The 27,980-nt window shown below is 36.0% G+C and overlaps 1 protein-coding gene across 1 annotated transcript; it reads right to left on the reverse strand.

Moving 5' to 3' along the window:
• Positions 1 to 26,800, reverse strand: arhgap42a (Rho GTPase activating protein 42a). The gene is made up of 24 exons (XM_084137458.1): positions 26,415 to 26,800; positions 25,328 to 25,423; positions 22,922 to 22,983; positions 16,702 to 16,773; positions 13,935 to 14,036; positions 13,713 to 13,823; positions 13,325 to 13,429; positions 12,197 to 12,326; positions 11,991 to 12,091; positions 11,558 to 11,667; positions 10,334 to 10,412; positions 9,612 to 9,651; positions 9,387 to 9,449; positions 7,424 to 7,498; positions 7,122 to 7,206; positions 6,979 to 7,037; positions 6,766 to 6,871; positions 6,471 to 6,630; positions 5,349 to 5,523; positions 4,882 to 5,277; positions 4,180 to 4,336; positions 4,009 to 4,068; positions 1,426 to 1,505; positions 1 to 1,242 (listed from the first exon to the last, which is right to left on the reverse strand). Exons 1-24 carry the CDS (start codon positions 26,566 to 26,568, stop codon positions 1,154 to 1,156), a joined length of 2,667 nt encoding a protein of 888 aa, XP_083993584.1. The 5' UTR covers positions 26,569 to 26,800; the 3' UTR covers positions 1 to 1,153.
• Positions 26,801 to 27,980: the final 1,180 nt, after the last annotated feature.

Here is a 27,980-nt window from a genome sequence, read left to right on the forward strand (position 1 = left end):
TCAAACAATGACATTTTATTAGTAAAAAATGCTTTATAGAAGAAAATCATCACACATTAAATTACTTTGTAAATGATGTTAATAATCAGTATTATAATCTGTATAACAATTCCTTTTTCCATTTCAACATATGGAAATGCTAAACCAGTGTACAATAAAATACAGCAGAGCCATTACTTGGAAAAACTGCATTTTTTGTGAGCACAAACTATAACAAATTTTAACTTTAACAATCTACAACGTTTAACACTGTCAGAAGTATTTTGTCTTTTTTTTATTTTTATTGTACTTCATTAATCAAAATCCACTATATTATACTTAACAGTATAAGTTACAATTTTGAAAGAACTTTTGTTTTGTTACACTGTTTTGCCAAACACCACAAATTTGACAGTATATTAGTACAATAAAATAAGTATATAAGAAACATTTTTTGGCTCTTAAAGTCAGTTCATTCACTATTTTGTGAAATTTGTGGGGGGAAAAGTTAAGGACATGGAAAGGTTCAGAGGTACCGATTTTCAATTTAACCCTTTGAAATTGTAAAGAATAAAAATTAGTATCGACTAATTGATTTCACCTAAAAGATTCAACAGTTACTGAAATGAAAGATGACCGGCATCTACCAAAAATGCTTGATCTTTTGGTATCACTAAAAAGAAAGTCAATAAAACATACTACTAACAATTTCACATATGTCAGATTGGGCAATACAATATCTTCTGCTACTTAATATGGTCGTTAATTAATGCATATGACACAGGTATAATTCTCCCTCTATATTTCCTTCAGAGCCGTACCGCAACACGGATCAGAGTGTTATGAGCTCATGTCTACAGTTTTAAAATATTAGAGCCCATCAGCATTATGGGTCTCATATAAATACAGAAATTTGTGTTAATACAGTCAACTGCTTGTACCTATGGTAATAAAATCTACTGTACATTTAAGACAAAGGTGATATTTACATCCCGAATAAACTTTATCAAATGCGATGGTTAATGATGTGGTTATAATACTATGCAAAAACTAGAATGCTATGCAATAATGATTTACATACAGTAAGGTAGCAATGTACATTTAAATGGTCCCTTTTTTGCAGAAATGAACACCATGGATACCATGGACTTTGCTTTTGCCTTTTCTGGCCCCATCAGTGGAACGCCACATAGTTCTCTGGGATGAGTCCAGTTTTGCCGTTATATGTAGCTTGGAGCCAGCCAGGTTCCACTGAAGCATACACTGCATGGACATTAAGACAAACACATAACAATAAAGAGTTAAATGCAGAATAACTGAGTGCACAACATTCTACATAGCCTTTCGTGTTTCTGTTTCCTTATAAAAGTAAAGTAGAGGCTCAGCTCAAACTGTATCCTTAGCAACAGTACACAAAGCCAAGTTTTTAACATCAAGTGTGGTTACCATTGGAGAAGAGCGCCCCCTGAGGAAAGCTGAGCTCATGACTGTGCTCCGCTTGACAGGAAAACAAGGCTTTAGCCTCTCTGTAAAAACACCAGAGGGAGTTAGAGACATGACCAATAAGGAAACTCACTAACATCCCTGACAACATCAACAACACTTTACCTTTGGCTGTTCTTAGTACACACAATATCAAGAAATTCAGTCCAATTTACAGAACATTTGAATGCATGTCATTTAAAAAGTACTAAACACGAATTTGATTGTTTTCAGTGATCAATAGTCTTTTTAAAACTCATTTTACTACATTTTTTTATTCATTTGCAAAGTAAGAAGGGCTGGCACAACACAACAACTAACCTGAAATATACAGACATAACTTTCACAGGAATAAATTACATTTTTAAATATTAAAATAGAAAACAGTTACTTTAAATTGTAATAATATTTCTCAATATTACTGCTTCACTGTATTTTTGATCAAATAAATGCAAAAATGTGGAAAATCTTAACGACCCCAAACTTTTGAAAAGTAGTGTATAAGAAAAAATTACAGGACAATGACATAGAATAGACCTTAGAAATAACCTCATAAGATATAGCATAAATAATATCTGATCACGACTGTAATGTCTTTCTCTTAGCGCCGTGCACTTTAGCTGATGTGACATTTTAACAACGTTTGGAGATTCCATTTAGACATGGAAATAAGTAATAATATTTACTGCTGTCAAATAAATTAATCGTGATTAATCGCATCTAACATAAACATTTGTAAATATATAATATATATATATATGTGTGTATTATATAAATACATACATACACATAAAGAGTACATAGTACACACACACACATATACATAGTCATCATAGGTGCATGTCCACTGTGAGAGACATAATCTAAAAAAAAAAAATCCAGAAATCACAATGTATGATTTTTTAACTATTTATTTGTATGATACAGCTGCAAATAAGTATTTGAACACCTGTCTATCAGCTAGAATTCTGACCCTCAAAGACCTGTTAGTCTGCCTTTAAAATGTCCACCTCCACTCCATTTATTATCCTAAATTAGATGCACCTGTTTGAGGTCGTTAGCTGCATAAAGACACCTGTCCACCCCATACAATCAGTAAGAATCCAACTACTAACATGGCCAAGACCAAAGAGCTGTCCAAAGACACTAGAGACAAAATTGTACACCTCCACAAGGCTGGAAAGGGCTACGGGGAAATTGCCAAGCAGCTTGGTGAAAAAAGGTCCACTGTTGGAGCAATCATTAGAAAATGGAAGAAGCTAAACATGACTGTCAATCTCCCTCGGACTGGGGCTCCATGCAAGATCTCACCTCGTGGGGTCTCAATGATCCTAAGAAAGGTGAGAAATCAGCCCAGAACTACACGGGAGGAGCTGGTCAATGACCTGAAAAGAGCTGGGACCACCGTTTCCAAGGTTACTGTTGGTAATACACTAAGACGTCATGGTTTGAAATCATGCATGGCACGGAAGGTTCCCCTGCTTAAACCAGCACATGTCAAGGCCCGTCTTAAGTTTGCCAATGACCATTTGGATGATCCAGAGGAGTCATGGGAGAAAGTCATGTGGTCAGATGAGACCAAAATAGAACTTTTTGGTCATAATTCCACTAAACGTGCTTGGAAGAAGAAGAATGATGAGTACCATCCCAAGAACACCATCCCTACTGTGAAGCATGGGGGTGGTAGCATCATGCTTTGGGGGTGTTTTTCTGCACATGGGACAGGGCGACTGCACTGTATTAAGGAGAGGATGACCGGGGCCATGTATTGCGAGATTTTGGGGAACAACCTCCTTCCCTCAGTTAGAGCATTGAAGATGGGTCGAGGCTGGGTCTTCCAACATGACAATGACCCGAAGCACACAGCCAGGATAACCAAGGAGTGGCTCTGTAAGAAGCATATCAAGGTTCTGGCGTGGCCTAGCCAGTCTCCAGACCTAAACCCAATAGAGAATCTTTGGAGGGAGCTCAAACTCCGTGTTTCTCAGCGACAGCCCAGAAACCTGACTGATCTAGAGAAGGTCTGTGTGGAGGAGTGGGCCAAAATCCCTCCTGCAGTGTGTGCAAACCTGGTGAAAAACTACAGGAAACGTTTGACCTCTGTAATTGCAAACAAAGGCTACTGTACCAAATATTAACATTGGTTTTCTCAGGTGTTCAAATACTTATTTGCAGCTGTATCATACAAATAAATAGTTAAAAAATCATACATTGTGATTTCTGGATTATTTTTTTTAGATTATGTCTCTCACAGTGGACATGCACCTACGATGACAATTTCAGACCCCTCCATGATTTCTAAGTGGGAGAACTTGCAAAATAGCAGGGTGTTCAAATACTTATTTTCCTCACTGTATATATATATATACACACATATACATACATATATATACATATATATATATATATATATATATATATATATATATATATATATATATATTCACAAACTTTTACGTTAGATGCAAATTAAATCGCAATTAATCGATTTGACAGCACTGATGATAATAAATAAAACTTAACAATACAATTAATCTGGCTCATTACCTTCCCATTGTGGGCTGTGAAATCACAGGACTCTCAAAGATTGCTGCTCTGCAGGCCACACTGGGGGATAAAAGCATGGCACATCTGATATCATATTGATATCAACTGAGATCAGTGTAACAAACTGATTTTACATAATAACAGAAGATCACTGAGAAGGTTTTTACTTACATAGATCCCGGTCTCTGGTAGCCATTGCTGGTTGAGGAGTCAGCTCTGTATCTCACACTCTCTTTAGGAGGAAGATCAGGTAGATGGAGGGACTTGAGACTGTCTCTCTGACCGCGTGACACCAGGCTCTGGACGGAGCCGTGACAACTTCTGAAGCCTGAGCGTTACCAAGAAACGTATATGTGTGTGTGAATCATTATGTCCCGGAAAATGTATCCTTTATGTTGTTTCTTTCTCTTATGTTTCAAATGCTATCTGTAGCCTAATGCCGCAAGGGGGAACTAGAGAACAATGTTTGTTCTGTACTACTTTCTGTAGTCAAGGCCAACAGGCCTTGGGAGAGACTAGGGAGCAGGATTTTATAATCAACTTAAACTAAAACATTTCTCATTAGGTTTAACTTGATGTACTAGAATTCCTAAAACTGAAATAAAATTGAATAAAAAACATATAGACCATAAATAAAAAAAAACTGACTATTTTAGAACTAACCTTCTTAACTCTCTCAAAGCTTGCTTAATTTTTATCGCCAACTGACCTGGCATTATTTTACAGGTAAAATTCACTGCATTCTGCTGATGTTGATGTTTATTTGCACATGCTGTTAGGGTTCTGTTGAAGGGTGGATTGTGCGTGGTTAGTGGATAAGATGCGGGATTTCGTGAATTTGCCTCCACATTGTGCAAAAATGTGCTTTCTTACCCTCAGAAATGTGAAGTGAAGTGAGAGAAGAGCAGGTGGACAGACTATGTCGTTCTTCCCCATGATCCTCCAGCGTCTCTCCTAGGGTCCTCTGGAGGATCTCTGAAGCCGGAGAGCTTCGATCTCCAGGGCTTGTGCTCAGTGCTTCTTCCCATTCTCCATCAGTCTTGTTGGCGTCCTCTTTGGAGCTGGAATCGGGGCTGGCGGTGCAAGGAGGGCTTTTGGGCCCATTGGAGGAGGGAGATGAAGTGGTCCAGCACAGAGTCCCTGATCCCTTGTGTTTGGAACGTGACGGGGAGCCCGTCTTAGAGCAGCTGTTCTGCTCTGAAGAGTGCGACGAGAGAGACTCCATACTGCCCATGGGAGTGCTACTCGGACTGCTGCTGAACGTGTCACCTGATGGAGAGAAGGGGTTAAATTGACTCCTCTAACAGATGGACTGAATGCCTGTTTTTGGGGACACTCACTGTCAGCATCAGCCAGGCACAGGGTGGGAGGGTACAGGCCTCTGGATTTACGGGACCCTGAGGACAGGCAGATGGCTTTGCTGCGGCGGGCACTGGCACTGGCACTGGCACGAGACTGAGAGTGAGGCTGAGGCTGTGGCAGGGGGACGTTAGGGTCTGGAGCTTGATGAAATATCTAAGAAAAAAAAGAAAAGAAAAAAAGATACCAAGAGTGTTTTGATCCAACCAAGAACATCTGCATTAGATGAGCAAAACTATATAAAAACATATTTGGAGTTGAGAAGTAGCGATGTACAGTCTCTAATTCTCATCAAAGATGCCTTTATTTGATAAAAATGCAGTCAAAACAGTAATATTGTGAAATATTACAACTTAAAATAAAAGTTTACTTTTTTAACATTTTAAATTGTGATGGCAAAGCTGAATTTTCAGCATCATCACTACGGTCTTCAGTGTCACATGATCCTTCAGAAATCATTCTGTTATATGATTTGCTGCTCAAGAAACATTGATCAATATTATATTAATAATTATGCTTAATATTTTTGTGGAAACTGTGATGCAGTTTATTCAGGATTCTTTAATTAATTTATTTTAAATAGGTTGTAACATTATACGTAAATGTCTTTTCTGTCACTTTTGACGAATTTAATGTGAAAAAATTTATATTTATTTTACATTATTATTATTTTTAGATTTTTACCATTGCTGTAATCTAATGCTCACTTAAGTAAAAACACAACTAATTTAATAACATTGTTAAATTTAATCTTTATCAAACCTCATAATGAATATCCATTTTTCATTTCGCACATTATAATGCTGTGATGCCTGAATTCACTAATAGCATTTAAAATAACTGATTTTAGTATTATTAAGCATTTTATTTTGAGTTTATTCAGGCAAAATGTTATAGAATTGTAATATCGGATATTTACTGGTTATTGGCAGTAACATGAATTATTTATCAGCCAGAATTTTAAACATTGATGCAAACTTGTTGAAAAGCATTTTAAGGGTAAACATAGTAGTCAGATAAGCAATTCTCATATTTTATTTAATAATTTGTTCCTCTATCAGCATGCTGTCTATTCAAACAGAATTGTTTGTTTAAATGATCACCTTATCATAGTTTTCTATCAGGATCTCTACAACAATATTTTGAAATTTGATGTTCATCATGGCAGCAACTGTCTCCTCCTGAGAGCGCATGAGTGTTGGGCCAAAAATCACACCCAGGTTAGACACGGTCATCAGATTCTTCTGACTATGTGTGGAAACCCTGTCAAAAACAGCAGAACAGTTTTTTTTTAAACACCATGGTTAGCACCTCCTTGTGGAATTTAAAGTGCACTCATGAACCAATGTACTAGACGTGCAGTTTCTTCTTCAATGTTCAAGAACTAGAGCTACATACACATGCAGATGTTTAATCAGAATATCCAGCATCTCTTTATTCTTGTCGGGGAGCTTGTGAACGAGGGCGTGAACAGCACAGACCCTGTAGTTCTGATCATCAGACTCTAAAAAAAAAACAAAAAAAACAATCCAGGCATCTAATCATTAAATAAACAAGTCACATATGGACATGATGGGGAGTTCATCGAGGACAGAACATGCTAGAACTCACTGACTGCCATGATGAAGTCTTTGTGGAGTCTGTAGGTCATGAGAGGTTCTGCCAGACACCTGTAGGGAACAGAATTACTTACTTTTTTTCCTTGATAACATGCCATTTTCAAAAAGTAAAAATGATGGCAATTATTTATAAACCTGAGGTAATTCTTCAGGCCACTGGTGATGGTCTTGTTATCCCAGGTGTCTGGGTCAAGGTCCATATCTGCAGGAGCTTTGGCTGCTGTAAGGGTCAAATGAACTCATATTAAATGGAATTTGGCTTCAAAAACATCTGCTTAAGGTTACTGTAAATAGTGTGTATTTCTAAAAAACTATTATTTTTATAACAATATTACAAAAATGGCATTATGTTAAAGTCTTCATGTATATACATTTATCAGGTTTCTGTGAGCAAAAAAGAAAGCATTCTATAGTACTGGATTTCTGGATTACTGTACCAAACACTGAGGTCATCAATCGCTGGACTTTAGAGTTAACTCCACCAATTCTGTACAGCCCCATTGTGTTAATGCCTGGACATGAAAGGGAAAATACAGTTTTTGTATTATAAGAAATTCAATGCGACATGCGGAGTTCCACAGGGATCAGTTCTTAGACCGCTTCTGTTTAATCTCTATATGTTACCTTTAGGCCAGATTCTACATAACAATAACATTAATTACCATAGTTACACTGATGACACTCAGATATATATGGCTCTTAATTCAGATGATAACAGTTCAATAGATTCTTTGTGCCACTGTATAGACCAAATAAAAATCTGGATGAATCTAAATTTTTTACAACTAAACCAAGATAAAACTGAGGTTATTGTGTTTGGCAACAAAAACAAAAGAACAAGTATTATTAAAGAATTAGATTCTCGGGCCTTTAAAACCAGGGATCAAGTGCGTAATCTTGGTGTTATAATAGACTCAGATTTTACATTTAACAGCCATATCAGAGCGATCACCAAAACAGCATTCTATCATTTGAAAAATATTTCTAGAATCAAAGGCTTGGTGCCTCAAAAAGACCTTGAGAAACTCATCCATGCTTTTATTTCAAGTAGGGTTGATTACTGTAATGGCTTATTAACCGGACTTCCGAAAAAGACTTTAAAGCAGCTCCAGCTCATTCAGAATGCTGCTGCTAGATTATTAACCGGGACTAAGAAAATAGAGCACATCACTCCGGGCGGTTCTTAAAACTTTACATTGGCTCCCAATCAGCTATAGAATAGTTTTTAAAGTAATGCTTTTAGTTTATAAAGCACTGAATTGCTTAGGACCTGAGTACATTTCGGAAATGTTTGAAAAATATAAACCAAGCAGAACTCTTAGATCAATGAACTCAGGTCAGCTAGTGGAGCAAAGAGTTAGAACAAAACATGGAGAAGCTGCGTTTAGCGTCTCTGCTGTACACGACTGGAATAAATTACCAGAAGATGTTAGATGCGCCCCAAATGTGTTGATTTTTAAATCCAAATTAAAAACATTTCTTTTTTCACGTGCTTACGATTGAGCTCTTAAACCTAGCTATACTGTTCAGCCTTACAGTTTCTTATGCGTTTTTATTCCATCTTTTACATTTTTTATTCTTTCTTATGTCTGTGTATTTTGTACTATTATTATCATGTTTTTATTTGTTTTTTTTTTATTATTTTTCTTTGTAAAGCACATTGAATTGCTTTGATGTATGAATTGTGCTATATAAATAAATTTTGATTTGATTTGATTGCAATAAAAAATGTAAAATATAAAAAAAATATTTAATAACTAAATTTAAATATTATATATATTTAAGTTAAATCAATTATTTACAGTTACTGATTTAACCTGATTCAATTCAGTTGAAGTCATGAAACTCGTATTTTTGTTTGGACATGCAGTATCATTCAAAATTTAAGGTCAGTGAGATTTTTTGGAAAAAGTCTCTTATGCTCTTCAAGGCTGCATTTATTTGATCAAAAATACAGTAAAAACTGAAATTAAATATTATTAATTTCTATTTTAATAATATTTAATATTTATTATATCGCGATTGATCGCATCTAACATAAAAGTCTGTTTACATAATACACACACAGAAATATATATATATATATATATATATATATATATATTGCTGTGTGTATGTGTGTGTTATATTTATATATTTGCATAAATATATATTTTATGTATATAAAATATATATTTTATATATTTATATTTTGTAAACAGAATTTTATGTTAGATGCGATAAATTACGATTAATCGATTTTTACTTGTTAACAAAAGTATTCATTTATTTTAAGAAATAATCTTACAGCCACAAAACATTGGAACGGTAGTGTACATACATGCACATAAATGTAGATAATACATGTCATATTATATGTAATGCAAAACTTAAACTAAGTGGAAGGATGCAGAGACTCACCTCTTGTTTCCACAAGCTCTATACACTTCCTTACAAAATTAAAGCCTGCTTCATTTAGGAATGCTGTGGACAGAGAGTTTATATGTTACATAAATATGAGGCTAACGCAGGTGAACTATTTATGTCTTATAAATTAACATGCAAGTGGATTGCAAACTATATTACAAACTGCCAAATGAATCCGTTCTCTATATACACCAAAAATGACAATTAAATAGAACTTACTTTCCTCTTTCTTGCTCAGAAGTGCTGGAAGGGTGTAAATCTAGAAGAAATCACCATATGTTTATAAAACACTAAATATAAATGCGATTTAAAGCATATACATTAATGCATTATATTGCATAATCCATATCTCTTCTAGGAAATAAATTATAGGGCCGTATATACAAAATACAATTTATAGTTTCATACTATAAACATACACCCACTAATAATCCTTTGTGTATAAGAAATTCCCAAACTCAGCTAAATAATAGCAGTGCAATGAAGGTCAAATGAGTTGAAGCCAATCAACTACAGCTGACAGTATAAGAGTCAAAACAAAGAGTCATTAGCGAAGTGTAAATTCTCAGCTGTCATTTTTTTCCTGTCCATGTGTACACTATTCATTGCCTGGAGTTCAAAGAGCCTCTATAACAACAATTACGTGTCTATAACGGGAAAAGGGAGTACATTGGGCTAAAGAAAAAAGAAAACCTATTTAAAGTACAAAAATAATGACTGGTAAAATGGGTTTCCTTGTCTGTCATTGGTCAGCCAAACAGATAATTCCGATTTACGCCACTGATTGGACCGACCTTTATTTTACAGGCTTTTACTGTTATCTTATCACGATTTAGAAACCCTTTCTTTACAATGAAGCTCTTGCACTGTTAACAGACATATTGATCAAACCGAGAGCAGAGTCTCATTTTGAGCAGTGTCGGCTGGGCGGCTGCTCTTACCGGCTCTTTTCCATCCATGGCCTCCATCCACAGCCTTCTGTTGGATTCAGAGAGAGCCTGAAGAGTGATGATGCCATGCCTGTGGGACAGATTGACAGACGTTAACTCTCAACTCCTGGTGTAAGATGAGAGGTTGAGTAAGAATTTTGCATAATTTATCTGTTTATTTATTTCCTTTTTTTAAATCAAGCTCTAAGCATCATGCCTATGCATAATGAGAGGTTTATAAAGCTTGCAAACAAAGTAGCAAAAAGCATTTTTTGTTTCTTTACTGCCATTCACAGCTCCAACATGGTATAAAAAAAACATTTAATCCGAGTTGTGAGGTTGCAGACCGAATTAATGCAAGAGTTAAAGGGCCAGGTACCAAAAAATAAATCAAACACACGTCTTTTTTGTAAGTCATGATACATACTAAACTTAACTTTTTGTTTAGTATGTTTAGGCAACTGTTACATAGCATTAAAAAGTAACTTAGGTTGTGTTCACACTTTTTTTTGGACCAAAAAAGAAAATTATACATTTAGTCCTGGTCATTTTTAACACTGAACCTAAATACACAAAACAAAACAAAAAACAGCTTTTATGACGTATATTTTGCGACTGAATTTATCGAACATTCCAAACAATGCTATTTGCGGCCTAAATGCACTAATTGTGTGTGCGTATATATGATGGTATTTGCCAGCTGAGAACTCACAAAGAGTTTATCAAGTGTGTAAAAGAGTCGAAACAGTGCCAGGAATTCCTCCATTGAACACAAATGAAGATCTGCTGCAAGAATACGCAGCTCCGACACCTGAAAAGACATTTTCAGACCCCCTGAAAATGTGGGTCTAGGTCTGCTTGTTTGGTAAGCAGTGTTCAAACTTATTCAAATGAGCTGCATTAACAAAGCATTCGTACCAGAGTTTGTTTTAAACAAACCAAACCGTTTCAAGTGTGAACACAGCCTTAAATATAGCACATATGGGGAAGTGATATTATAAGAACACGGCAGCAGCTCAGGATAAAAGTGCAACGTACCGATGGCCTTTATAGAAACATTGCAGATAACTGAACAGAAGCCCTTCACAGGGTTTACCTCTTCAGTTATGAGGAGAGAAAAGAAGAGATGGAATGAAGGAGAGAGTCTTGAAAGTGACAGACCGAAGAGAGCATTAAACACAACACAATCTCCTGCAGCACTCAAATTTCTCTCAATGTTACAGCCTTTCCACACACCTTTCCACCACCTCAATGTCGAAGCAGAATCGCTTGTCAATAGAGTCAGTCCTCCGTCTGATGCAGGACTTCAGCTTAAACATCTCAGGGGGACTCAAGATCAGTCCATTCTATCAATAGAAGACAAAAGGAATCAAAATGTAGAAATGAGAGATTAAGCTAATAACAATTAAGCACGGTTTCACAGACAGGGTTTAGTTTAAGCCAGGATTAGGTCACATTTAAGATCAATTAGGGCATTTAAGTAGCTTTTATAAACATGCCGTAGAAAAATACATTACTGGTGTGCATCTTGAGGCAAAAGAATGGCATATTTTAAGATATGTTAGTGGAAGTTGCTTTTCAGAAAAAACAGCTCAAACATGCATTTTACTTTGGGACTAGCTTAAGCATTGTCTGTGAAACCGGGGGATAAATTCTAAACATTTAATACCTGTTTGCCTCCAGACTTGAATTCAGAGTTGCTCATCGTAAACATTTTGGTCCCTTTCTCATACGTGCAGTAATGTCGACTCCACGTGCACCCCAAGGGTCCTTCAACAGAAGACAGGTGATCATTAGTGCACATTAATTTACATGTATTAACAATCTACTTTAAAATCAACATTCTAAATGTACACTGCTCAGGAGGATCCTCACGTTTCTCTTGCACATAGAGGAAGCCCTCCATGGTCCACTGTCCTGGAGCTTTAAAGTCCTGCTCTGCAGACCTTATCCTTCTCATCAAATTCTCCACTTCCTGTCTTGTGCTCTCAAAATTATTCCTTGTCTTCAGAGGGAACATCAAAACAACAGTGTTGGTTCTATAGGGACATCACTGTAATCCAAAGTACAGTTCCTTCCATATGCAGAAATAAATACTGGACGTTCTAATACCACAGAATTGATTCACACAATCAACAATTTTTTACAAGTTTAACTACACAGTGGCTTTTATCTAAACATTATGGGCCCTATTTTAAGGATCTAGTTGCATGGTCTAAAGCGTACGGCGCAAATTCACTTAGGGCGTGTCCGAATCCACTTTTGCTAGTTTAACGACGGGAAAAATGGTCGGCGCACCAGGCGCATGGTCTAAAAGGGTTGTCCCTATTCTCATAATGAGTAATGGGTGTGTTTTGGGATTTACGTGCATTAAACCAATCAGAGTCTCATCTCCCATTCCCTTTAAATGATTTGCTATTTACATGACGGAATTTGATAGTGGAAAGACCGAACACGTCTCCAGAGCGCAAACGGAACTGTTTGTTCACGAAGTAAAAGTGCGCAAGCAGACCATCTACGGGACAAGCCGGATTCCACCATATCTTTATGTACACAATAATAATATTTTACATTGTAATCCTTTTATTTTAAATATTTGCCATGTTTGTGTGCTGCTGTGCGTCCCTCTGTGTTTAATAATCACATTAGGCCTACTAACGCGCTCTTTAAATAACAAAACAAATATTGCACCGTTGACTTTAGACCAGGTTTCAGTTGGTCAATGGCGCAGTCTATTTCTGTTGCCTCAAAATAGCAACGCGCCAACAATGCCCCAGAACACTCCTCGTTTTCAGACCAGCACGCCCATGGGCGCACAAATGGGTGCAAATGCATTTGCTATTTAAACAACGTGGCGCAGGAAGTGAAAATGATAACTGTGTCGGACTGAAACTAGCAAAAAACACTTGCATCTTGCTTGCCGCTGCATTGCGCCGGGTGTAAGATAGGGCCCAATATGTTTGTTGCCTCATATGTCAGGCCACGTCATCTGAAGTCGCTTACATTCTGGAGGTTGAACTGTAGCTGTTGCTTGTAGGGTTCAAACTCATGTGCCAGTTCGTAACCCTCGTGGTAGAAGGTGAACAATCCCTGGAGGAAAGCCAGCAGCTGTGAAAAAGACAGAGGCAGTTGTATAGAAGCAATATCACACTCATAATCATGCAGCATCTTCCCATTTATAGGTTGATAGATGTGCAGGATGTGGCTGTTATCATCATTTTCGTTCTGATAGGCATGCGCTTCAGAGAAACAACACTGTTACAAGATGTGCCAATAGATTAAAAGCATTCTAGCAGTTTTCTCTCAGTAAGAGGAAGTCTTCGTATTTCTCATCTCCCCAAATAAAAGCTGCATTCATAGTGCTGCAGAAATGGAAATAAGTGCGTCTTACCGGCTCAACAAACTCAAATTTTTTCCTCTCTTGCACTTCTTGGATTTTGAAAACATATTCCAGGGAGGCGTCATAGAAGACCTGTCTTTCCTTATTTATCTGGGTGTCTGCCTATAAAAGAATCACTTATAATCAAACCATTTGGTGAGGGTAAAGGAAATAGTTCAAAAAATATGTTATATACTGTGATATTTTATAGCAATAAATGAACATTCAAGTTACCTCCTGCAAAAGGGACTCTTTCTTTCTGGAAGACAGGCTTAAGTGCTTCTCCAAAACCGTGTAATATTTCTCTGTCTCCTTGTCAAATTTCTTCTTCCCTTCCTACCAAAAAAAAAAAAAGAAAGTGACATGAGTTGGAATTTCCTGTACTGTAATTTTGGTGATAAATGGTTTTTGCAGAGATAAGACATTATATAAAACGTTAGATTTGTAAACAAAAACATGTAAGAGTCTCATGAAACCATGATGAGTTTTCATTTGTTTATTTTCATTCCATAGCTCAAAAACAAATCATGAAGTTTAAAAACCAGTAGATGGCAGACTAATATTTGACTTTTAAATAACTTGAATTCAAGACATTTAGGGCAGCACAGAATCTACCGGCAAAATATTCTGCTGAAAGCTCTACAGATTTCCAACAAATTCAAATGACCATTATTTATTTATTTTATTATATATTTAAAATAAAATAAAAAATATAGGCCTATACTTAATTACACATTGTTTATTTGTATATATTTTACTTATATAATATATTTTTATATATTTAGTTGAATTTTATGTATATTAAATAAAATTAAAAACATTTTAATTTATAAATAAATGAAATACATATTTTTTATTATTTCAATCAAATTCTACTTATTTCCACAGCTAGCATGATTGTTTTTGTTTTACTTATTATAATTTAAATAATCTTTCACAACACTGTGTAGCTTTCTGAAGAAGTGTTTGGATGCAGATTCTGCACAGCTGTGTTTAAAATTATTTGCCATGATATTAAATCCATCCAGCCGAATTTGACATTTACACCCAAAGTCAGAACAAAAATTGTGAAATATAAAAAGGAAAATGTGCAGATTCAGTGTGGATCTATAACATTAGAAAAAGCATATTTTTTTACGTAGAAATATGAAGTTGAACAATTGTGGATAATTTGACAATCTAGTATGATCCAGCAAATACACTTAACAAGTAAATAAATGAAACATCAATGACTCAACAGCTCAGCTGAATGGGAGTCAAGTGCCACTTCAGGACATGTGCTACACACTTCCTTATCCACTGAGGAACCATCAGTGAAGAGTGTGATAAAGCCGATGACATGTAACACACAGATAAAAAAAAACACAACAACAACAACAACAACAAACACTGTGCGTATTTCTAATTCTATGGGAAATCCTATGGCTCTAAATGAGGCAGAGTAAAGATGTTTACAGTAGACAAGACCCCCACTTCCTGTGCCCGCACTGACTGACCCTATTTACGTTGTACGAAGCGTTTATGCGCCGCAGACCTCCAGCAGTGAGAATCTTTTTCTTGAGACTGCAACTGAAACCAGTTTGAAGCTGTTTGTTTTTCCTGTTTGACATCAGCCCAACCTTTCCCATGACCCTCTAATGGCCACGCCGTCTAAACTACAGACTGGACTTGCCGAACAACAAACTGGAGGAATGTCATGTTTGACATGCTTAGTCCAGTTTCTAGGCCCATCCGCTGGCTAGCAATGACATCACTCTCTCTAGGAATGTGTTTTTTCTGTTCAAGGGTTTTAAAAAGACATGCATGCAGGCACTTATCAAGGAAAATATTTTCTCTGCATTAAAGAAACACTTCTAAAAGTAGTGTAACAGGGTCTCAAGCTTTTTTTAATCTTTTTTTTATTTAGATGTGTTAGCCTTGTTATACAGTGTGCTATGGAGCCCCTAAAGGGACAAGGTGATGGGAAAAAAGATATGAGATGGGAGGAAAAATTATTTTGCATTCTCTCACAAAAGTTTTGAAATATATTATATGCATGTACACTAGCATTCAAAAGATTTTTTTTTAAAATAAATTAATACTTCAGTTCAGCCAGAGCACATTAAAACGATCAAAAGTGACAGTAACAGCGTGTATAATGTTACAAAAGATTTCTATTTTAAATAAATACTGTTCCTTGTTTTCAACACTGAAAATAATAATATGTTTGATTGATTTCTGGAGGATCATGTGACACTGAAGAGACTGGAGTAATGATGCTGAAAATTCAGCTTTGCTATCACAGGAATAAATGATATTTTAAAATACATTCAAACAGAAAATGGTTATTTTAAATTACAATAATATTTCACAATATTACTGTTTTTACTGTATTTCAGGTCAAATAAATGCAGCCTTAAATAGCATAAGAGACATTTTCATCATTTTCATTCCAGTTCTGACCTAATATTTACATATTAAGTCGGAAATAAATTGTGTGAGACAGTGTTTTCGGATATGTGCAGGAGGTTGAACAGCCGGACTGCCATTCCCTTTGGCCTCCATCATGTCTCAACGTCTAAGTTAAGCGAGTTCCTTCGCTGCTCTTGCTGAAGAGCATCGGGCCAAAACTCCCAAATAAGGCATGGAGTGTTTTGGCTCTGGATCTTTGAGCTCAACAGGCAGCGCTCCAGCTCTTCTAACACAACTGGAGGGGTCACATTGACAGATCACCAGGGCTCCCATGCAGCACAAGAAAGAATAAAGCTTTAACTAGAGTCTGGTTATAAACATGCCCTCTAGCAAAGCGCTCACAGGCCATTTCATGGTCAATGTGGCATTACAGTATCTGGGTATAATTTAACTGCTCTTGTCTTCAACAGGTGTTTGTAATTTCCCCCCTTCCTGCAGGGTTTCACAGATCTATATTGAACGTATAGGATCCTGTCACAGGCGGCGAAGGTAAAAATTACTTTCCGCTGACATGTAGAGCATTAACTCACAATGGGGTCTAAGAACTTACTTTGGCTGCTCCAATCTGCTCTTTGCGAAACTTCTCCAGAGGCGTGATCAAGACGTCATCAGCGTTCTGTATCTAAATAGAAAAAAAAAAAAAATCAATCTTCAAATAGTCAAGTATGACAAACCAATCAACTAATGAATCATCCATCAAAAACCTTTAAACATTATTTTCAATAAAACCAATAGTCCTTGAGGAAAATGTTTGCTTTGTACAGCCTTGAGATGGTCTAAAATAGCCTTTTATTACATCCGGCCTGCATTCCTCAGTATGAGGTTTAAAATGGGTCAAATAGATGAGAATTTTACAAACCTGCATTAAAAAATAGCTACAGAGATATTAAAATAAAAAGAGCAGATGGAAAAAGGATACAAAAAACGTTTGATATTGTTTGAAATACTTTGATTAAAAGAAAGGAAACACTTGCAAAAAAATAAAAAATAAAAAAAGTTTTTCACCTTATGACAAAAATATCAGCCTCCGTTCATTTTACAATCTCTAGTGTTAAAAACCTCATTCAACAATGTGGTGCTCATTGTGTGAACTCATCGACATCAGTCCGTTTCTGCTAATAGTTAACAGCCGGCGAACGGTGCATGAACAGTATCCAAGGGAATTACTTTTATTTACTGTAAAATAACGGCGCTATAATTAGTACCATTTTCATGTAGGCACACCAATTGGAAAAACATACAATTACATACACTAGTTCCTTTTATACACTTTCCCAGGCACAGCACGTAAGACTTCATGTCTCGCTGGAGAATTGGTCAAAATAAGTTCCACATGCTTGCCTCTGCTCAGCCAGCGGCAGCGCTGACCATCCATCTCTACAGGCTCCTTCCACCCACATCAGCATTAATGGAATTTGCACTTACAAATAATAGAAATGTACAGACTCCCAAGTGGGTCCAGATGTATGCTATAGGCTTTAAAAGTATATAAGTGACAACTTAATGTCTAAGTTATGCGTGCATTTCCTGTTCTGCTCATGGTGCACAGCTGAGTTTTTCCCTTATAGTGTAAACCAACAGCATATTTACACTAGATTGCGGTTTAGTTTACCGTATATGTTCTATATAAAATACTGAACTTTCATTTCAAACTTTAATATTGTTATTGCAATGCCCTAAGCAAGTTAAACAAGCTTGTCCTACACAAACACGCTTGCATGACAGGCTTATAAGCATAAGACAGATGAGCTGCATGTGGAGTATCTCACAATAAAGTATCTCAACATGAATACTCTTTGTTTATGGTTCATATTATATGTCACAATCTGAACTAATTTTGTCATAAAGAGGTCATATTATCTAATATTTTAAGAAACTTACTGACCTTGAGGATCTGCAGAGATCATTTCCTGTTTTGTGTCATTTTGGTCATACCATGACTTTAAAAATTCAAAATTAATGAGCAGGGAAGCATTTTTATTATATATATATATATATATATATATATATATATATATAAAAATAACAACAATAATTATAGATTATGCCAAACTACTTAAAGGGATAGTTCACCCAAAAATGGTGATAGAATTTAGATTTTTGGGAGAACCTTTTAATAAGATTTTCTTTTCAAGAAAGGAAAGATTTTTTTTCCCTTCATTATTTTACCAGGACAACTGCATCACCCTCATCCTTAAATTGCATCAAGTTATGCCTCCCCAAAATGATCAAAATACATTTTTAATGCAGAAATCTAAAACCATACTCATAATAGTATAGGTGTATTCAAGTCAGCGTAGTAAAATTGCAAATATATGTCTAAAGTTTTATGTAAAGTATTTATGTTACTTATGTTAGTATTTATTTACTTCTTTCAATAAGTTAGCTACATTTAGGTTTATATAGCAAGTCATGTTTATATGGGCTATGTCATATAGTTATGTAGATTTATATAGGTTATTATGTTTACTATGTTCATGTATGTGTCTTTTGTCGTGTACCTCATTTAGGGTACGTTTACACGACAACGATATGCTTAAAAAAGTTTTTCCTTTGAGTTTTCTGCGTACAGACGACACCATTGTCAAAACAATCCCCATTCACACGAAAACATCCGAAAACGCTGTATTCTGCTGCCAGGCCATTAGATGGCGATGAAACACTATAGACTGAACACGTAACACGCATGTGCATGATGTCATCGTCTTCACAGATTCGCGTTTTTGCTGTTTACATGGAGACCGTTTTCAAAAACTTGCACTTTGAATCCCGTTTTCAAAACTTTGCGTTTTCAGGCACCCAAAACGCCGTTGTCGTGTAAACGAACGGCCAAAACGCATAAAAAGTTTTACGTTATTGTTTGAATACGGTGTTGTGTAAACAGCCCCTTAGTTTTCTGTTCTATTCTAGTGTTTTCTGTTAGTTTGTTAATTGGTTCAGTTCTCCATTCCCTGCCTGTTTGTTTCTATGGTTACAGATTCCTCAGTTCAGGTGTGTTTTGTTAATGATTTTTTTAGATCCTTTGTTTGCCTTGTACTTAAGCCCTCACTTTCTGTTAGTCCCTGGTATTGCACTGTTGTTGTTTGATGTCAATGGGTTTGTGGTTGTGTTTCCTCCATGTTATTCTCTGGTTCATTGTTTTGATTCTTGGATTAAAGATTTATTTGGAGTATCTCCTTCGTCGTGCGCTTCATTATAGCCACTGCCGGTGATAGTATGTCTATGTTCATATATTTTTACATGCGTAGCACCGTATTCCTGTGAGGCACGGCATTTCATTCCTTTGTATGTCTCTGCATATAGCGGAATGACAATAAAGCTCACTTGAACTTGAACTTGAACAATAAGCACTCAACTCATTAAAGCAAGGGGCTTTTAGCACTTCAGATACAGCAGAATGCCGAGCGCTCCACTGGGTGCAGACAGTCACTCTGTTTTCTCAAGAGTTTTTCCCGTCTAAACTTCCCATGGCCCTTTTTAGCCAGAGAGGAAGCTCACTTCTTACATCAGTCTGATCCATCATGTGGGAAAATGCCTCCCACTTAAAGCGGTTCATGCTGGCAGTGCGCCTAAGATAAAAGTACCAGTGGATATGAGTCTGTTAATCTGGAAGAACACAATGGCAGAAGTTCAATAAAACACTACAGTTGTGTTTACATAATGATTCACCGTTACGTGAGACACATCCTCTGGACCTGACCGTCTCGCCACTATGCTCCACTAACACGGAGTACTTCCCATCTGCACCCCTGTGGGAGGGCAAAGCATTTACTGGGAGTTATTCACCCCTTGGCTCTGTTATTGTATGTCTATGAATGAAAAGGCCCTCGGGGACTTTCTCAGCTTGACGGAGGTGTTTGTCATCCTGAGAGGCCTAGCGCAGGAGCCTGTGAGACTGAAGCGTAGCACGGCCACGGTCTGCAGGAAGTAAAGAAACTATAGGAGACTGCTGGGTAATTCTTCCCCTGAGGCTCTTCACACAGCTCCGCTGAGCCACTCTCCTTTCTCCAACGAACAATGGATAGGACTGAAACTGCAGCCTGGATGCGGACTGACTGGGGCTCTCCAGGCAAATGTGACATATTTAATATCTTCTTGTGCAAATCAAGGGTTTCCATGTCAAAATTAATAGCCTTTGCTTGGTGTATTGACACATTTTGAATTTAATCCACTTTCAGGGTCATTTCTGTAATGCATGAATATGCTTTTGTTGTAATTAAGCATGTACTTCCATAAAAGTTTACATTCTAAGACTTTCAGAAAAATGCTCTGCTAAAGCTCAAAACTCTCTATTTTATTTACTTTAACTTGATTATAAACAATGTAATATTAATAGAATGTGTAACAGGATGGAAATAAAGAGCTAAAGTTAGCCATCTGTTGGATTTTGATAATATAATACAGATTTCTGTCTTTTTATCAAAATGGATGGACTATTGTAGAATAAATCAAAGAATCAGACAATGTTTGTGCTCTTGTTTGACAACTGAAAATGATGTCACTTCCTGGTAGATGACGTCATTCATGAACCGGTTTCTTAGTTAAAGGTAAATTATAAAAAAACACTAACAAGAAGGGCAAACTTAAATTGGCCTATATAAAAGAAATGGGTAAATCTGGAACATTTCTTATTTAAAAAAAAGCCAGTTCTTCATTTTAGAAGTTATAAAAATCTGCTCAAACCAAAGTAGTGAAATTATTTCACTAGACTGTCATATGTTCACTTTATTGTAACATTATGATAAAAGAAAACTATCATCTTCAAGTTTAAGAAATGATGAGAACATAGAGCAGAAATGAATCACTAACTTGATTACTCAGTAGGGAGCATTACTCAAGTCTCTCACTGAGTAAAGAAAACTTTTTGTGATCTACAGACTGGAAAAGTAATCATCAAAAAGTATGAGCCAACAACACTGTGTCATGAGTGGATGACCTAAGGTTTGACCTCAGCGTTTTTACAAGACATCCAGACACAAGCCCAAAAGACACAATAGAGATGCTTGTCTTTGTCACAATAGAGACTGCTGTCCTACAGTCACACCATTACAGCTAATAACTTGGGCTTTGGTTTAGAAAACGTGAGTTTTAGATTTGGCCAGAAGTCAATCAGTCGGAACAGTGTCTGTTTATAAATTTCAAATATGGGTGATTGCAGCTATCAATAGATACAAATATGTACACACTACCATTCAAAAGTTTGGAGTCAGTATTGTTTTAATACTTTTATTTCTTTTGAGCTTTATATTCATCTAATAAAATAAAAGTCAACTAATAGTCAAGATGTATCATGGTTTCCACTTTCCACAAAAATATTAAGCAACTGTTTTTAACATTGATAAGAAATGTTTCTTGAGCATCAAACCAGCATATTTAAATGATTTCTGAAGGATCAAGTGACACGAATAATGGATGCTGAAAATCAGTTTTGCCATCACAGGAATAAATTGCATTTTTAAACATATTCAGATAGAACACTGTTATTTTAAAATGTAATAATTTTTCACAATAAATCTGTTACTCTATTTTTGATCAAATAAATGCAGCCTTGTTGAGCATAAGAGACTTCATTTTAAACCATAAAAATAAAAAACCTGACCAACCCCAAACCTTCAAATGATAGTGTCTTCAATCTACAATATCAGTAAAAGAAACTCAGGTCAGTGTGTGGATGAATCCCAAACAAAGCAGCATGTTAGTTAACATGTGGGTAGGGTCACCAGTGAAGCACAGAGGAGCATTGTTTGCCTGGTGAGGTCTTTCACTGCTGTACTATGACTAATGATCCACCAGCTGCAGCAGTGAATGCCGGTAATATTCCCTGGCAGCACGTTGCCTTATGAATAATTCCATAAAACCACTTATTAGCTGCTGGAGCTGATGGCAAAGAAGATGCTATGAGAGATATTTAATTATCGTCTGAACTTGCTGATCTGTGTCGTTTCCCTTCCCTCCACGAAGGGTCATGACCTAGAGAAAGCATATTTTGGTAGACGGCCTGTTTCTCATAACACTCAGACTTGACTGCAGAAGCTCACTCAAAAAATCTCACTCAAAATAGCGCTAAACCACTAGCCTAGAAGTGTGCTATGAAGCTTTAACCATGTGTGAGCAATGCCACATAAAAGGAACAATAAAGAGACAACTACTACAAAAGCAAACAATCACTATGGTTACTTCCAATTACGACGCCTGTGGCAAATTTGAACTGGACCACATCATGAAGTGTGCTTACAGCCATCACTGAGATATTACACCCACATAACCAATGAAAAATGAGGTCATCATTCCATGGAAAGCAAAATCAGACATTTTTACTTTTATTCAGCAAGGATGCCTTAAATTGATTAAAAGTAACATTTATAATGTTACAAAAGATTTCTATGGCTGTTCTTTTAAACTTCCTATTCATCAAATAATCCTGAAAAAAATGCATCATGGTTTCCGCAAAAATATTAAACAGCACAACTGTATTCAACATAATCAACATAATAAGATATTTCTTAAGCACCAAATCAGCCTAAGAATGATTTCTGAAGGATCATGTGACACTGAAGCCTGGAGTAATGATACTGACAATTCTGCTTTACCATCACAGGTATAAATTACATTTTAAAATAGATTCAATAGAAAAAAGTTATATTAAATAGTAATAATATTTCAAAAAACATTACTGTTTTTACTGTATTTTTATCAAATAATGCAGCCTTGGAAAGCAAAAAAAAAAAAAAAAGAGCCCAAACTTTTTGAAAAGAAACAAAGCAACTTACAAGTCGTCGTCTTTCCTCCTCCACTGTGTTCAGTAGCTGGGAGAATTCCTTGAATGACTGGGCTGTGTAAGAGAGAAGGAATTCCAATCATGAATCCATCGGCTCTGGATCTGTAATTACTCTATCAGCACATCTGATTTTGCCCTTTGAACTTTTGGCATAAAGGAAATACAGAAAACCTGCAAATAATATTAGCCAGGCAGAAAAAAAATACCATGGCCACCCACAACTGATCAATGCACAAAGGGGTATTCAAACAGCAGACCACATGTTCAAGATGTAGAAATGTGAGAGTAACATAAAGCATGTTTCCTGCGTGAGCCCTGCATGTGTGCAACATGGTCAGTCGTAGAAAAAAACAAAGACAAATCATTTAATAAGCCAAATTGCATGTTTTATAGTGATCCTTCACCCAGTGATCCAATTTACCTTGTTTTAATGTTTACAGGACACGATACTTGAAAAATAATTCAGATGTATGGTAAAATCAGCACCTGAGAAATGTGGGAGATAATCTAAAATAAACCACCGTTGATATTATGTAACACTACTAAAAGCAAAGAGTATGTGCTTCTGTTTTTTTGTTTTGTTTTTAACAAAGGATGCTTTGGATACATCACTTCCTGTGCTGGAATATACAGCATTTTTCAGTTTGGCGATAAGAAAGGGTCCCACCTCACAGTTCCTCTCATCATTCTACTGGGATTTTAACCAATTAAGAACTCAGATAAGAACTACTTTCAACTACTTTCTATTAGGAACACAGACCTACAGATAAACACACCCTCGCCATTTAAAAATCATGTAACAGCGAGACAAATCTGCTTTGATGCACAGCAGGAGAACCATAAATTCACTGAGATGCAGTTAAATGGCCTTGCCAGGCACCCGTGAAACAATAGCTATACTGTTGAGATGTTCATATCACATTAGAACAACCGCAACGCTTTCTGGTATTGTGATTTTTCGCAAACACAAAAGTTTGGGGGTCGTCAGATTTTTTAAATACTTTGTTTGAAAGCCATCTCTTATGCTCACCAAGGCTGCATTTATTTGATCAAAAATATAGGAAAACAGTAATATTTTAAAATGTTATTACAATTTAAAATAACTTTTTTCTATTCTTTTTTCAGCAGCCATTACTTCAGACTTTTCACGTGATCCTTCAGAAATCATTCTAATATGCGGATTTGGTGCTTAAGAAACATTTCTTATTATTATCAATGTATATTCTTGTGGAAACCGTGATACATTTTATCTTCAGGATTCTTTGATTAATTGAAAAGAACAGTATTTATTTGAAATAGAAATCTTTTGTAACAAAGAAAGTCGTTTTTGAGCAATTTAATGTATCATAGCTGGAAAAAAAGTATTAACTTCTTTCACAAAAAAAATAAATCTGTCATCTTACTGACCCCAAACTTTTGAACGATAGTGTATGGTCATTATTTCTGGCTGCTTAGTTTCTGTTCAATCCAGTATCTCTAATAAATGGATGGGTTTTATACATTTTGAGGATAACATGAGTAAATTATATGTTAATACCATTATTAAACAGGCTTAAACTTCAAATTATGAGTCTCAACAGTCTAAATATCTAACAATGTTATGACCAAAATTGGAGGCCAGAAAGGAACATTCTGATTCCTTGAACTTTCTTGCAGACAGTTGTTTGGGTTCATTCAGCAATTGTCTCAGTCTGATAAAGAACCATCACTGTGTTTGACACTATGGAGCTGTGGTACTACAGCAATGTGCAGTGTTCTCAGTTTTATTAGACATTATCTGTTACTGTTGGCAGCTGACTGAGAATGACAGCTGCAAATAAAAAGCTTATGGAGGCATGAACATTTAAGAGATTGTTTTATTGCTTGCATCATTGTTTACAGCTTAAAGGGATAATTAACACAACAAATGACAATTCTGTCATATTTAAGCACCGTCATCATGTCGTTCCAAACCTGTACCAAAACTTTCTTTCTTCTGTGAAAGACAAAATAATTATTTATAGCTGAATGACCAAGCTGGTCTTTTCAATACAATGAAAGTGAATGGTGATCACACAGCTATCAATATTTTAAGGCAAGATTTTTTTTGTGAACAATGACTTAAATTTCAATCTTTTTCTCACACAAAGCTGACTAATTTTATGATTATTTGGGCTCGCCTAACTCTGGTCCCTTCCCCTTTCATTGTATGGATGAGAGCAGCTCAGACATTCTGCTAAACTTCTTCTTTTGAAGTGCATGAAAGAGACTGGTTTACTGGTTTAGAAAGACAAGAAGGTAAGTCCATGATGACAGAATTTTCATTTCTGGGTAAAGTATTCATATTAAAAATATATAATTTAATTAATTATATGATTGTTCACATAATTTTCATCTTGATCATTTGCTAACTACTTACCAATATTAATCTCATCATCTGTCTCTGCATCTCCAATGCATTCAAACTGGAAATCTTGAAGGGACTGGGAAAATTTCTGCACAGCTGCAGAAAGATCTGTTGAACAGACAATTATTTTATGGAGCTTCCTTGACATTTGAGCATATTCACTTTGATTTGTTCAGTCTAACAGGAAGGAGATGACATCACAAATACTTATTCAATCAAAGCATTAGTGCAAAGCAAGATTAAAGTCTTTTTGGGAAAACATTCACTGCCTTTTGTTTGGTACAAAAGCCAGAATGAGCCTTCTGCCAGATTGCTTTGAGGCAGAGAATAAAGAAGAAAGTTGTGAAAGAGAATACTGTTGAAAATAACAAGATATAACCAAAGCTTTCGACCTAAAGTTCAAAGACTAGGCTAAAACTTGTACAAAGCAAATCCATCTAGAGGGAGGCAGGAGGAGCCATGCTAGTGAAGTGGCAGATAACAGCATATCTAGTAAAGACTCCTTTCTGATACCATATCAGATCACAGCTGAATAAACAAGCATTTGGTGATGGCATACACCAACCCTGTACATGCTCACTTCATAAACCTGTTCAATATTAGAGTGGTTAAATATGTGTTTACACAACAGGGAGAGTGACACTTGAAATTATTAGCTAACTGAGATGAAATCTTTAGACACATTTCAAGTAGTTAGATGAAATGTCTAAGTATTCAAGAGGGCAAAAGGTCAGCTGCTAGTTTGGTCCTTTCTTTAGGGAAGACTGCATGAACTGCACTTTCTTAAGACATCAGTTCAGATTCTCACTCTTATTTAAATTAGGTAACAAAAAGTGAAGTAGCCTAAATAAATAAAAGCAATAGCCTAACAACAGTCAGTTATTACATCAAAAAGAAGATTTATGAGCAAAAAATACCGAACTAAGCATATATGTAGGCTATATGGATTTTTTATGAGGATCTGAGAATCCTTAAATATTTCACGGGAACTACAAATTTGAGCGCTTAAACCTCAATAAATCATAGGATATCTTACATTGAAGAAAAAAAAAAGAAGAAAAAAAAAAAAAACAAAACACGACCTGTAACATTAACTTACTTTTAAGCGCGCTGATAAGCATATTTCCATCTTTGATTAATTCCTTAATGAATTTATTAGTACGATCCAGCTCAATTTCGTGGCATTTGAGTCGCTCTCTGAAGTCAGGACTGTCCAGAAAAGAATCACTGAATTCCAGCGCCGGGAGCCCCATTGTAAAAGTGCGGATGAATGAAACCGTGAAACAAAACCTGACGAACACCAGCAACCGAAAAGCTTTAATCCTCAGGAAAAGTCGATTTCTTAAAAATGTAAACTTTCCACGGTTACGAGTCCCGAAACACCGTATCCCGAAATCCCACTTCCGGCATTTTGTTTCCCTGCTCAATCACTGAGAAGCGAGTGTAGCGGTGACTCCTACTGGTCTAATCCCGCTCACCTACAGTAAAACATGAGGACATGATTAGGCGACTGTGCTGTGTTTGGTATGTAGGCTACTACACCCTCCTGAGGTGACTGGAGACGTTGTACGTCTCTAGGCTATATGAAATTATATGAAGTTCATTTAAAGAAAGAAAGAAAGAAAGAAAGAAAGAAAGAAAGAAAGAAAGAAAGAAAGAAAGAAAGAAAGAGTTTGCTGGATTTATTTTTTATGTTAAAAATATTCTAAATCAGCAGATTCTCTTGTTTAATTTAATATAACGTTCACAAAAGTGTTTGTGTACAAAAATGCCATGATAGGGATCAGAAAGTTTGAACAAAATCAGTATAGGCCACATCTGACACATGCAATTGCCAGTGACTACACATAGATACACACATGTTGGATTTTGTTGGGCATTCTATAGACATAATAATTTATATAGGCTGTAGCCTACAAACTGTATAGCCTATATTCTATCCCATAAACCTACCCAGAAAACGTTCTGCATTATTACATTTTCAAAAACATCACTTTATTTTATATGATTTATAAGCTGTTGTGTTTTCCTCATGGGGACCAAAAAAATGTCCACACACACACATGTACACATACACATAGGCCTACACGTACACGTGTTTTTACTGTGGGCTTGTGTGGTGTTTTTGATAAATTCACACACATTTTGTTTTAATTTAAACATCATGGCATGTTTATAGAGGAACATATTATAGGCTAGCCTACTACAAGTATAATATACTATGTGGTAACATGCCTTGCCACACTACAGCTAACTAGGCTACACTATATAGCCTACTTAAGTACCCTTCACTCCTTTAGTACCCTATAGTTTAGTGTTCTGTGTATACGTATGGTGAATGTGTAGAATGTGAATGTGGATGGATGTTCCTGAGCCTTGATAAAGACAAAGCAACTACATCAGAAACATCATGATGAAAAAAACTTTATTAATGAAAAATAAGGAAAGCGTGAGGATGGAGAAGAACACAAAATGTATTTTGTGTGCTTGTGGAGCAGTCCTAAACAAAAGGAAAGACTGCCATCTGGTGACCCACTCGTGAAACACTAAAATATAAACAGGTTTAAACTCTCTATGCTGATCTTTTCTGTCTTCTGTTTGCCCTATGAAGGCAGTAAAGAGCTTTAATTATAGTAAGATTTTTATTTCATAATGTTTGTCAGTT

The sequence above is a fragment of the Abramis brama genome (assembly GCF_963993115.1).
Source record: "Abramis brama genome assembly, chromosome: 15".
Lineage (NCBI taxonomy): Eukaryota > Metazoa > Chordata > Actinopteri > Cypriniformes > Leuciscidae > Abramis > Abramis brama.

Coding starts and splice junctions, on each gene's coding strand:
- arhgap42a (XM_084137458.1), bottom strand. CDS start 26,568: ATGGGGCTCCCGGCGCTGGAATTCAGTGATTCTTTTCTGGACAGTCCT. Junction 12,327..13,324: donor TACAGTTCAACCTCCAGAAT/GTAAGCGACTTC, acceptor TTCCCTCTGAAG/ACAAGGAATAATTTTGAGAG. Junction 1,243..1,425: donor GGGGGCGCTCTTCTCCAATG/GTAACCACACTT, acceptor ATGTCCATGCAG/TGTATGCTTCAGTGGAACCT.